Source organism: Anomalospiza imberbis, chromosome 4 (assembly GCF_031753505.1).
Source record: "Anomalospiza imberbis isolate Cuckoo-Finch-1a 21T00152 chromosome 4, ASM3175350v1, whole genome shotgun sequence".
NCBI lineage: Eukaryota > Metazoa > Chordata > Aves > Passeriformes > Viduidae > Anomalospiza > Anomalospiza imberbis.
The window spans coordinates 22,372,602-22,386,436 of NC_089684.1; the positions used below are offsets into that span (position 1 = coordinate 22,372,602).

General features: G+C 39.1%; 2 protein-coding genes across 3 annotated transcripts in view; both read left to right on the forward strand.

Annotated features, from left to right (window-relative positions):
- BDH2 (3-hydroxybutyrate dehydrogenase 2) lies at nt 1–10,001 on the forward strand. Its single transcript, XM_068187491.1, has 10 exons — nt 1–298; nt 1,617–1,697; nt 3,250–3,328; nt 4,357–4,453; nt 4,916–5,024; nt 6,209–6,269; nt 6,934–7,047; nt 7,567–7,625; nt 8,294–8,386; nt 9,718–10,001. The coding sequence occupies exons 2-10, from the start codon at nt 1,626–1,628 to the stop codon at nt 9,769–9,771; spliced, it is 738 nt and encodes a 245-aa protein (XP_068043592.1). The 5' UTR covers nt 1–298; nt 1,617–1,625; the 3' UTR covers nt 9,772–10,001.
- The window catches only part of LOC137472417 (sodium/hydrogen exchanger 9B2-like), a 21,940-nt gene continuing 16,422 nt past the window's right edge, over nt 8,318–13,835 (forward strand). Inside the window, exon 1 of one of the 2 annotated variants that reach the window (XM_068187487.1) lies at nt 8,318–8,386. In XM_068187487.1, coding sequence (XP_068043588.1) covers nt 8,382–8,386 — 5 coding nt within the window. In that variant the 5' untranslated portion in view covers nt 8,318–8,381. The remainder of the gene's footprint in view (nt 8,387–13,835) is intronic. The other variant, XM_068187486.1, reaches the window with a different exon arrangement.

The window sequence follows — 13,835 nt, forward strand, 5'->3', positions numbered from 1 at the left end:
GTTTGTGGCCTTTTGGTGGGAATCCTCCTGATCTCTTGAATTCCCATTCTAAGAGTCAGCTAATGCTGGTGATTCTTTTGTGTCCTTTCCTGTGCAGGAGAAAAATCACACTTTTTTAAAATCCTGAGTTTCACTAGATGGCAGCATCTCGATGTTTCAACAGGAAATTACGTTAGTTTAGAGAAAGTTAGCAGTTGGACTACAAATCCCAACAAGCACAGTAAAAAAAAAAAAAGCCCATAGAACTTCCTTTTGTACAAGGGTCAGTAAATATAACAAAGCTGTGTGAGATCTCTTGGTGAGTGACTATATTAATATTTATTTGTAAATGCTTCATAGAATCAGTATACCAAATGTTAATGAAACATGATTGTTGGATTGAAAAATGTATTTATAATGCATTTTGCTTCCCACATGTTAAGGTGATTTGTGGAAGTACTCAAACTGATCCAGATAGCTTTTGGAAAGAAAAAAAATTTTCCATTATGTTGCTTCAGAAGTCAAATTTGTTGAATGTGTAACCTTCAGGAAAACAGTTTTGCTGCAACTTTTGTCAGGAAAAACATCTAATTTCTGATCAAAATAAAAGAATAATTTCATCAGAAAGTGGGACATTAATTTGACTCAGTAATCTGAGTCACAGCATGTATTTGAGCATCTCTAGAGGACAGCATTGGCTGCTAACATAGGGAGGATTATGGCACCTATATTTTAATTTCCCTGTGAAGTACTTGGTGTGTTGGATTTATGTGTATATTTAAAGACTTTATTCTTATGATGCCTTTCTACACCCATATCTACGTAGACAAAGTTGCTTGGAAGACTATGAAAATGCAGGAATTTTGCTTATAGGGAACACACTTAAACTCCAGATACTACGCTGTGACTGGAACACAGGGACATCACTTTTTAGGAAGTTGAGACTTTGGTTATTTTGTTAAACCAAACACAGCACTTGAACAGGGCTGTATTTTGCTTTTTGGCTGCTACACCCAGACTAAGGTAGCAGCTCCTAGAGGTTCCCTACTGTCCCAAGCACACTCAATGTTCCCTGAGAACAGGGAACAAGAGGCAAGACTGGGAGCTTCATTCCCCCCCACTTTCCTTGTTTCACTGGGGCTGGGAGCCTGCTGTGCTGGAAGATTCCTAAGACAACTGAGGGCAGATACCAAAGCCAAGGCATTGTGTGGAATGTACTGCAGTCTAAGACATTGAAAAGTTTGTAGAGAAACAGAAGACAGACCTGCTTTCTGAGAATACCATGGACAGTGGAAACACTTGATTACGAATTATTGTACTGCTGTTTCATCCTGGGGTTTTTTTGGCACATTTAAGAAAAAATAAAATCCAATTTCTGTTACAATGAAGCTTAACTTCCGATCTCAAATGCCTTTTCACTTCTTTAGATCCTTTATGTATAACTAAAAAAATAAAAGATGGGGCCGCCCTGTCTCTCAGAACCCTGGATAACTGAGGGTCACACGGCACCCAAGAGGACAATTGTGATGGCAGAGGTACACTCTGGATCATATCTAGTTTTGGGGATATGTTTGCATTTGATTTCCAGGGATGATGTTGGCTTTGTTAAATTTCTGTGCCATCCCATGCCTGCGCAGGTCAGCACCATGGGGCGGCTGGATGGGAAGATCATCCTGTTGTCTGCAGCAGCACAGGGCATTGGCCGAGCAGCTGCTATTGTAAGTTGGAAAATGTATGTTCTGCTGGGCCCCTGCACGGTCTCTCATTCTAGCTTGTCCAATGATACCCAATGATACCTTCACCAAACTAGTTCTAGAATTAATAAACCATAGATGAGGCCAGAACTACCCAGTGAAAAAGTCAGGGAATAATGTAGCCACTATGCTATATCATGCAGGCTTTGTGCTGTTCCAATTTATGAAAATCTTCAACTCTGAGCAAAGATGTTAGATGAGGATAAGAACAAGATTTGAGGACAGCTGCATCTGCTTTTCTAACAATATATGGTTGGTACTGTCTGTACCTTTTATTCAATATCTCTGTTGCTTTGTTCTGGGAGAAAATAGAGATGATAGAGGGAATATTTCCTGGTCTAAGGCTGGATACTGTGAGGATCCCCTACAGTAAAGCCAAGGTATTTTACCTATATTCAGGATTAACAAAACCAAGTTCACATGATAGTAACATATTGTTCACAATGAGCAACTGTAGGAAACCCCTTACAAATTTTGATTACTGTTAAACAGAATTCAAGGTACATATTAACTTTCCAGTTAGGTTGTAACTTCTTTTGACCAGTTCTTCTCCTGCTACTTCCCTTTTCCATGGCAAATAAAAAACGCAGTAGAGTTATCTGATTATCTCCGTAATGTAATTAACACCTCAGGAAAAGCTCCTGTAGCATTTTTGCCAGGCTGGTTAGTTTCTCAAGCGTGTGATTGAGAACACAGAAGACTGCTGATCTTGGCTTTTACAGGAATCAGTCCAAGGAGCAGGTAATCTTCCAGACGGTTTCACTTTGTAAATATCCAACAAGCCATGGAAGGCTGGTATGTTTAATGTCACTATCCTCGTAAGCTGCACTTGGGACACTTATTTTGAAGAGTAGGGGCTACAGTCCAAGATGTCAGAATACTTTTGACAGACTTTACTTCATTAGCTGTTGATTTATCAGTAATCACAATAAAAAGAAAGAGGCTTTTGAGGAGACCATCAAGAATGAAGCAATGTCTCTGGTTAAATATCAAAAGTTATGCTGCTTTTAATACTGTTCTATTTCAATTACTTGAATACAAAGGATTTTGTTAAAAAAATCCTGGTTTATGACTTCTGCCTTTACCTGTCAAATTTCATAACTTAAATTTAAAATCTAACAATAGATTTAAATTAGAGTTAAATTAGTTAGATTTAAATCTAACAATACAGACAGTTCTAGTCCCATTGCTTACTAGTACAGCTAGTAAAGGCAATAATAATATCCATTATCTTAGTCTAGTTACTGTTCTTATACTGTATTTATGGATTCCTTCCTTAAGGGAAAACACCTTAAATCTGTCTTATCACACAAAGTTACATAAGTGTGTGCAACTCCCTGATATGCCTAGAATAAAACCAGAGATCAGCACCCTTCAGCTTGGCTTGGCTTTGATTTCAAGCCAAAAAGCACCTGAAAAGAAAACAGATTATATTTCTGGTACAACCTGGAATATCTAAATATAAATTGTGTGTGTGTGTCCTGTCCAATTGTGTAAATTGTCCTGTGTTCTCCAGGCTTTTGCTAAAGAAGGAGCCAAAGTCATTGCTACAGACATCAATGAGGTGAAACTGCAAGAACTGGGGAAATATCCAGGTAAATGGCCCTACAGCAGGTATTAGTTCAGCTCTTACAAGTTTTGTGTAGGCTGTCTGAGGTGTATGTGAGGTTAGGAAAGCTTGAAAAAGACAGAAAACCAGAAAATATCCAGACTAGTTCTTTTGATATTTGCATGGCTTTATGTTGTGGTGTGAAGTAACAGAGATTTAGCATGTAAATTATTGCAACATCAGCATATCAGAGTATTATTCCAGACATAGGGAATAACTGATTTTCTTGTGTCACAAAAGAAATTGATATTTGTTTACTAGAATAGCACCCATTTCAGTTACCTTTTGGCTTCACTAGGCTAATTATCAAGGGCATCACTCTGGAAGGCACGAAATGCTTTTTTCTCTGATCAAGAGAACATCCCACTATACAAAAAGGTAGACCTAGTGTCTTGCATTTCTATGGTCCACACTTAGCTCGTTCTTTTAATGCATTCCTACTGTCCTGTAGAATCCATATGTCTTCAGAACTTTAATTCTAGCAACACTACGTACATCTATTCTGTTTTCTCTGCAGCACCCTGTTCCAGTGTGATTGCCCTCATGATGTTAATAGTTTGTGCGAAATCATTTTTCCTTATTAATTAAATTATATAAAGCTCATTCATAATATCATCAACTACACATGAAAATGTGGCATGTAGTGGCACTGTAAGACACATGTAACCAGTTCCAGGTGTTATTCTAGGATAATGAGTATGAAAGTTCATTATGATTATATAGGTTCTATAGTTGTGCTGTGTAAGAGTATAGTGGAATACAAATTTATTTGGAATGTTTTTTTGGTAAATTAAGCTAGCTCATGTGCTTGTGTCATGCTGTGTAACAATTAAAAGAGTTGATCGTTTTAACTCCCTCCTGAAATTTTAAATAGCATGATATGCTGTCCCAAATGAACCACTGCACTAACTTAATTGAGGGAATTGAACTGTAAGTGCTATCCTCAGTACATCAGAAAAATACTCGGTTAATCCTCAATCAAATACATTGAAACAAATGCTGTGTTTTTTCTAGGCATTCAAATACGGGTTCTGGATGTCAGCAAAAAGGAGCAGATCGAAAATCTGGCCAAGGAGATTGAAAAGATCGATGTCCTCTGTAATATTGCAGGGTAACCAGATTCTCTTTGCTACTACTATGTTTCCAGTTTTCCCTGTCCTCCATAACTACTTTCTATTACTTCAATGCATTTTATTTATGTTTTAACGGATTTTATACTCTTACTACAAACCTCCATGTTTTCATCAAAACTGAGCTTCTTTTGCACAGCCACATAACCCAGGCCAAGATAGAACAGCTCTAGAACTTATGCTTTGCTCACTCTATGGGTACCCTGCACTGATGGCTTTGGCCCTTTGTACAGTTTGCTAGTGTGATAGTTTGCTAGTGCTTGAGTCTGCTTTGTGTCCTTGAAACTTATCAGAAGAAATACACTGCTGCTTGCATTCTTCAAAGGAGCTCTTATGCTCCTCTTTTCAAGGTTGGGAAAGTTAATTACTACAAAGCAGTGGTGGAAAAAGGACCATAGAAATGTAAACCACAGACAGTAATCCACTTCATCTACTCATTCTAGGTTTGTACATCATGGAACCATTCTGGAGTGCGAGGAGCAAGACTGGGACTTCACGATGAACCTCAATGTTCGCAGCATGTACCTAATGATCAAGACATTCCTTCCAAAGGCAAGGCTTGGCTGCCCATGACGTTTAGTCTCTGCTGCATTGTTTAAAGCATGACAGATCAGAATTGTTGCCACTGTGACAATATACAAAATACAAGCGTGCCACTTTGGATAGGGGAGCCCTTAGATTACAGTGATCCTGCTGTAAAACTTTCTCTGCATTGCATAATATTTTAATTAGACAATTTATCTAAAGGATATGGTAGAGAAGATTTATTTGGGGAGTTGGCCTATGTAAACTAGCTAAAATACTTTAGACTTAATGCAGAGCAGTGAGGGAGCCATTGCAATACAGTGCTAATGTATTATACTACAGCACACAGCTGCACAATACCACTGCTACGAAGTATTAATAAATCATCTATATTAATATGAATTTTACACAGCTCTGGAGACTATCTTGTGAAAAAACTCAGGGATGCTGACACTAACATGCTGATTAGAGCACAACAGCTCAATGAATGTAGCAGCTTGAAGATGCTTCTTGGCTTTACACAATCACTGGGTTTGGGTCTACAAAAACTTGTGGACTGAATAAAGTGTTTGCATTCCCATAAATGCAAAGGCCAGATTTGAAAGCTGTGACCATGACTGGATGACAGCTACTCTTGCCAGTACTGTTCCAGTTCTTTTTGCTTGGTTGGTTTGGTTTTTAGTTTGTTTGGGGGTGGGTTTTTTCTTAGCTGAACTTAATTTTCAAAGTTTGGGGTTTTTTAAGAACTTCAGGCATATCAGATTTTAGGATGCCTAAAAAGGTTGTAACATAAAGAAAATTAGCTACAATTCATAGATGCTAGAATTCTGTGCTTTAGTCTTCTCCAATACAGGAAGAGTTTGAGTGAGATCAGTGAGTTGCTGCTTTGGTAGATGGTGTGGGTGTGGTAGATGTCTGTGGTGTAACTTACTGTCGTGACAGGAGGGCAATGACTGAGAAGTGGCAACCAAGGAAAAAAATCCTATCCTGGCATAGTTTGCAATCCTGACATGGCTCAGGGGAACCGAGTGAGGATTTCAGACTCTGCTTTACTGCTTCAGTCAATGGCACCTACCCATGCCAAGTGAGCTTTGTTGCCCTGTGTATCCAACTGCATGTGGGGCTGTTCTGTGAGCTGCTGTGGGCTGTTTTGCTGAACCTGCAGATGACAAAATAGTTTGCATTTGAGTGACATAAGTACTCTTTTGCAGATGCTTAAACAGAAATCTGGAAATATTATAAATATGTCTTCTGTGGCATCCAGCATCAAAGGTCAGTAGCTTGCTAGAGTTCATATAAATCTTTAAGGTGATGGATATACAATATAAATACTGTATAAACTTTGAACTTAGAGGACATTCTAAATTCAAAACTATTTCTAAATCCTGTGGAGGGATCAGTTAGGAAAAAACAAGTGACCGCATTCAACTCAAACATAAATGCAAGGACACAGACGGAAAATTATAGAAACTCCAAGATCCTTACCTCTGCGCTTTTTCAATGTTTTGTCGCATTCTTTTTGCCAGTATTTATTAACTAAAAAGATAGCACTGGAAGTAATATCTTGTTACATATGTTCTTCAGAGATATAATGAAGAAATGACAATTACCGAAGTGCTGTAACTGGGCTTTCAAAAGAAGCCTGATCATGACTAACAGAGGGATTTCTGCTATTCCTAAATCTTTGCTACTTGTTACATTTTCTAGACTAGTCCCCAGACTTACACTATGGAAAGACTGTGTGCTTTCCTCTGGTTCAACCTGAGTTGAATTCTGGCATTTTGCATTCCAGCTAGCCTACCCTTATGGAGAGGCTACAGCTGCTACAGGAAATGCTGGAGTCCAGAAGCAGGTGCATATTGAACAATCTTGGCTCTTTCTTTTTTTTCCTTTTTAACTCTCTTTCTGTGCTGCCTTAACATGGACCTTCTGTTAGGAGTTGTGAACAGGTGTGTCTACAGTACTTCAAAGGCAGCAGTTATTGGGCTAACAAAGGCTGTGGCTGCTGATTTCATTGAACAAGGCATCAGATGCAACTGCATATGTCCTGGTAAGTGTTCTTACGTTATCCTGTGATCTAGGAGCAGATGCTAGAAGGCCAGATTGAATCTGGCTTTTTTAACAAAGAATAGACTTGCAAGTGGTAACTGAAGTTACCAGCAGTCTACAAGAACAGAGCGTGCTTGAAAGGCTTAATAGAGGAAAGTTGTTATTCTGTGGTTAACTGGATGTTTAGTCTGATTAACCTAGTATCTGCACATACATACATCGTGCAGTATTTGAATTTTTTTTTCAAAGATGCAGTCTCCGAAGTTAGAAGCAGGCAAGAGATTAGCTAACAGTCTGACCATTGTTTAACCATACAAAAAGTATTGAATCTAATTCTCAAAACTCTTGCCTTTTACTGAAATTTAAAATTCTGTGCTCTATTGGTGGCTTTGCAGTCTTTCTCCTGAGTTATATTACTAAGTTAAACGTAGGTGTTAAGACATACATATAGAACAAATAAACTTATATTGTGATTGCTGATGCAGTTAATTTTTAACACTGAATTTAAATTTTTTCTTAGGAACTGTTGACACCCCATCTTTACAGGAAAGAATCCAAGCCCGGCCTAACCCAGATCAGGTGAGAAAGCAATTCATTACCTTGGTCACATGTATATGTGTTTAACTCTCATATTCAAGAACAGTTTCAGAGTACTGTGGATAACTTAATATTGATCTCTCCTTTGAAAGTGTGGTCAGCTTGAACTCGAGACAGAAGCGTTATGGCCAGACCAGAACTGAAGCCTCAGACGGATAATATGCTCAGTGAATGTAGAGGGTCTCTCATCCATAGAAGCGACTCCAAGTGTTGGTTACAGTATCCAGTGCAAAAGCAGAGGACATTTTCTATTGTGGCATGTGTCAGCCACAAGGAAGTGCAAAAACAGTACAGACAGGGCATTCTGGCCTATGCATTTTTCAACATGTTTTGGGATGCTTAACCATCCTTATCATATAATGGCAAGTTCTCATTTGAAGGACATGGGAATATCTACCACCAAAGGAAGAAGGATTTTGTTTGCTTTATTCTGGAACCAGAGATTTATCTGCTTTCTAAAAGTCACCTATTTTTTTTCAACCTGAAATTCACATCCTTATTGATTTTGTTTTTCCAACTTTAATTCCCTACATAGTGCACTAAAGTAAGTTATGACTAGAGTCCTGTTTCCAATATTGCTTCGTAGATGTCAATGGGTAAAAATAATTGGGTTTTTATTTTTGGTATACCACATGCTCTTGTATATCCAGGCATTGAAAGACTTTCTAGCCAGACAGAAGACTGGCAGGATGGCTACTGCGGAAGAAGTGGCCCATCTCTTTGTGTACTTGGCCTCTGATGAAGTAAGTATGAACAATAAAATGTCCTGTCACAGAAACTCATGCTACTTTGCTGCATCACAGTTGAGAGGGTATTTGTTTCAGAACAATTTACATTCTCTTTCAGCTGGATTATTACAAAAATAAAAACCAAACTATATTATTTTACTGAGTTCATCCTGCAATACACAAGGTATTCTGAATGTTGACAGTGATTGCAAGGCTTTATGTATTTGGTGCCATAGCCTGGTGGTTTCATGTTACCTGAGCAAATTGACTGACCCCAGGTCATCCTGAATGATGAACAAAATTAACTTGTCGGCTTTACCAAGCTCACACCATGGCTAGATCGTGTTTTAAGGAGGTAGAATTAGTAGAGCTGCTGAAGATTTTAGCTAATGCTCAGGGAGAATCTGCCATCCCAGCATAAGAAAAACAGCAGACCTGATGTGGTTGTTACACACACCAGACTCCTGATCAGCACTGCAAACAGCACCAACACTAATGAGCACACACCAACGTTATTTCAGCTGCTATAAATTTACTGAGACTAAAAACTGGACTGGATTTGTCTAGACGTGTCCAGCAGTCCTAATGTCCATGTCAAAATACTTCAATGGATATATTTCAGTATTAATGTTGCTATCTATCAGTAGTCTATCTAATGTTGCTATCTATCAGTATCAGTTACTATCAGATTATAAGTAATCTATCAGTAGTCTATTAGCATTATGGAAATACTTAAAACCAAAATCTTGGTTTTAAGTATTTCCATAAAAAACTTAAAACCAAAATCTTGGTTTTAAGTATTTCCGTAATGCTGATAATTTTTTCCAGTCTGCTTACAGGGTTTTCAGTGGTGTGTAAATAGAATTCCATTTTTTCAATATATTTGGCATGTTTCAGCAGTGACATAGGGAAGAATGTCAACAGCTCAGATGCTTTCCCCACTATCCATATAATCTAAGTTTTTTAGTTATGTCCCATTATAATTATTGGCTGACCTGGTCAGATTCTGCTCAGCTGAACAGACCTAATAACATCACAGTGTGAGGTATTTACTCCTTCAGGCAGGATATCTAAAGTCTAGCTTTTGTAAATTTGTACTCTTGGGATGCAGTCTCATCTTAATGCCTTAGTAATACTTTTGTCACACTTCCTTGAATTAAGTAAAAGGCTTCAATTTCTATGTTTGTTTCTATTTAGATAGTATATTACTTACTCAGATATTTTTATACACTTTTTTGTGTTTTACAAAACAAAAGCATATTTTTTAATTTAAGAAAAAGTGTTTCCCTGTAATTAACAGCTGTGAAAAATTACTTGAAATAATTGTTTATTTTATGTAATTTCAGTCTGCCTATGTGACTGGTAGTGAATTAATCATCGATGGAGGATGGAGCTTGTGATTGACTCTACCTGCAAATGGAAATTCATATTATGATGGGCAAAAAATGAGGATGGTGTTTTTTGCAAAGATTGAGATGATGCACATGATGTCTTTCCCAACAAATTTGCTATCTCTAGATTGATCTTACTGATTAACTTTTCCTTAAATAGAGAAACACTGGAGTAAAACATACTTCATGTGGCTTCAATTTATGGCAATTCCAAAAACATGAAAGAACAGCAGTTTAATGTTTAAGATTTCAGGAGGCCAAAAATATTATTCAAGTTACAAAATCTGAGTTATGTTTTAAGCAAGATCTCAGTAAAAGGAATTAACTATTATCTTTATTCTCATCATATGAGGTATTTGGAAATTAAATACTCACAATTAGATTTTCATGTACAGGAACAACTATGCAAGGGCAATATTCTAGCAGGTATGAATGAGGGTATATGTGAGAGGAGTATTCTTAAATACATGGGTGGATCTTCATGAATCTACTTGACTTGTAGCACAAAAGCAAAAGGAATGAATTTTACCACTCTAGATAGAGCCAATATATTTGTCTCCAAAATGATGTACTAATATTGGACAAATTCTGTAAAATCTGTTGCTAGGTGCTGCACTTTAGTGCTCTATGCCTTATTCTTAAGTACCACTACAGCTCACACTAAAGCACAAGGCAAAATTTCTCTGAAAAGGACTGTTTCTACAAGAGTATGTGCTGATGTTTTTATTCTGATAGGACATGGTAGCTTTGATTCATGAAATAGAAACCTATTATTGTCAAGTTTCATACTCTAGGAAAAAATATAGGTCCTGACCCAGAAATCTAAGGCAATGAATAACCTGAATTCACAAAGCATTTGTTTTGCTAACATACTGCTTAAAACCATCATGAATTACATGGTCTGACTGCCTATAAATATGGTTACCTTTAACATAGCTCCATCTATCCAGTTCATAAATGAATCTCTATGTAATTGAATATCTATCTTCTTATACATTATATGTGAGGGAGGAATAAAGGACTAAATACTACTTAATATGATTCATCAGTAATCAAAGCACAGGAAAAATGTACAGAATTGTCTGTGTGTTTCTGTAGCAACATAAACTGCCATGTTTATAAAATTACTGCTTAAGCTTTTCAATATCAGCTGAAGCATGAATATAAATTACTTGATTTCAAAGATAATTAAACACATCTAGTTAAAATCTGGCCTCTTATTTTAAAATAATCATTATGTAAATCTAGATTTTACAAACATGAAAAATATTGTGAACGTTGATTTCATTGGGCTTATTATGGGCTTAACGTTTACCTTTAATCATGGTTGGAGCATTCTGACCTTGTGTAGTTTGTTTATGGAGTTTTAGAGAATCTAATGTTTCAATCAAGTGACCCTGGCAGCTAAGCAGGATCAAGCTGGGGCACAAATCCAAAGTTATCCAAAATGGCCCCAAAAATGTTCACAGACATAAGTTCAAATATTAAAAATTGAGGCTGGCAGGACATGATTTCAATGGTTTCAGAGTTTAATATGAAAGCCGAAGTCCTTCTTTTGTAGTAGGTGCAGAAGGCTTGCATTGAAAAGGGATAATTTCCCCACTGCAGTAACACAGGGAACATGTACTGTGTATTCTGAAAATATAATTAAGAATCTGAGAGAAAATTCATTATACTTATTGCACATTGACCATCATTACTTAATGTTTCTAAAGCTTGCTTAGAAGTGGTTGTAGGTGATTGTAGTGTAGGGTTGCTCAGGGTGAAAAACAGCTGCTGCTGCTGCTGTTGTTGTCAAAGCACTTGTGCAAGAAAATAAGTACCACTTGCCTTTAAATTGCACTAAAGGCACAAAGGACTTTTTTAGTGGTAGGCCAAAAATCTAGTGGACCAGAAAAGTAAAAATCAGCAGAGCTTGCTGCCTCTTGCCTTATTAGCAGTGCTTTTCATGGAGGTGTTAACAGTTGCAACTCTGAAACTGTTCCAATGTCATGAGGTTTTTCAGCAGACTTGCAGGAATAATTAAAGGAAAATGCTTCTTAATGCTCTTGTGACCTAATTCCCTAGTCTGTTTTTAATGGAATTGGGTAATTCTCTTTGTTTTCCTTCCACACCAGTGATAATATTATAAAGAGGCTTTTTGACTTTTCAGATTCTAGGTCACAATTTTCTCTTGTGTGGGAGAGAAGAATAGACTTCCCTGATTCTGAGTCCTTCTGGAAAATTTAATCTGATCAAAAAATGCTTTCATTTTCTTTTGGATTTGTAGTCAGCTTAGTTCTGTGTGATGATACCAGGAGCAAAGTAGCAACATGTGGTATTTGACTTGGCTTTCATATGGACTCAGCGCAGCTTGCAAATTGAGGGTTGAGAAAAAGAGAAGGTCTGAGAGAACATTTCGTTACCTCATGTGCACTTACAAATGAGGTGGATGAACTTGCTTTATCTTTAAGAAGTCAAAATGCTGGCATGGGAACAACATAAATATGCAAGTTGTGTTTGTTTGGGGTGGTTTTGGAGATTGGTTGGTTGGGGGTTGTTTTTTAATTCTCCTGCCTGCCCCAGTGCATTTTGTCTGTGAGCACCCAGAGCATAATCAGCATTAGCTCCTTACCCTTTCCCCTGCACCAAATCTCCAAGTCCTCCAGCGCTGTAGTCTGGGTTGAAGGATTGCGTGTAGCTTCCCCATGGTATTCCCACAGCCATGGAAAAGGCAGCACAGAAAGCCTTTTTCGTGTGTACCGGATGCAGTGAATCTCATGGGGGGACTGACTACGAAAGAGACAAAAATCTTCCTCCTGGGTGCCCTGACGGGTATCCCGAGCCTTGGATGGGCTCAGGTCCGGTCCATCGCTCCCACCACCCTCACAGCTCGGACTATGGGCCGTCTCCTGCTGCCTTTCCCGCGGTGACCCATTCAGCAAGGCCTGCGGGAGCCCTTCGCGGCATCCCCAGCTGCAGCTGCTGGCCTGGCGAAGCTGTGGCTGTGGAGGAGGACCAGTTGCGCCAGCAGCAGCAGCGGCGAGGGAGGAGGAGCCGGAGCCATCGGCGGGCTGTCCCCGGGCGGGGCTGCGCGGGGAGCGGGTCGCCGGCTGCGGGCCCCGCCGAGGCGCAGGTGAGTTTGGCGCCCCTCTGGTCTCGTTGCACCCCCATCCCCTGCAGCAGGAGGGGTGGCCGGGGGTGGGAACGGAGAGCGGGCTTGGCAGGCTGGAGGCTGCTCCCGGGTTTACTTGGCGCCTTTTTATGGATAATGATGGTTTGGGTGTTTTAATCGTTGTTTATTCTGAGCGCCAGTTGCTGCGGTGGTGTTTGCGCTATTGCCTTTGCGTGGCTTTCTGTACCTCCTGTGTGCAAAGCAGAACGCTGACAGTCACCGAGGCAGCAGAGCTCATGCCATAGGCATGCTCGTGCTGTCCCTGTCAGTCAGCTCTCCCTCATACCCGTTCAAGAACAACTGAAACCAGAGGGTCCAGGGCAAACCTTTCTGCTTTCGAAACGAGAAAAGTGTATTTTACAGGGAGGTACTGAAATAGGTCTGTTCCTGCCTGGTTTCCATGGGGGATAGGCCTTAACCCTGAGGTATAAATTCCTCTCAATGATTTTTGTTGGCATAGAAGGTGAAATTGAAAAACCAAAACCCCCCCTCCCCAAAAAAAAACCCCCAAAACATGTGAATTTCCAAAAGACCCATTCTGACATAAGTACACTAACTACTCGCTTTGGTCCCATTGATCCAAAGGACAGTTCTTGGAAGTAGGTTCTTGATCCTGCCAACAGAGTGAATACCGGCCACAAACCAGGTAAGGACAGCACTGTTAGATTCCTTATTCACTCCCTGAAACCATTCCTGTTAAACAGAACATTCAATATCCCTGCTTAGTCCATCTTGCCTGTCCCACATGCTGCTGTGAACAGCACTTTAAGGAGCTGAAGCTGTGGTGAGGTGGACTTGACATTCTCAGAAGTATTAATTAACTCTTAGAAGTATTAATTAATTTTGTGTCAACAGCTACATGACTGATCTGGGATGTTGCTTGTGCAAAGCTGAATGGAGAACAATATCCTTCTGTCCT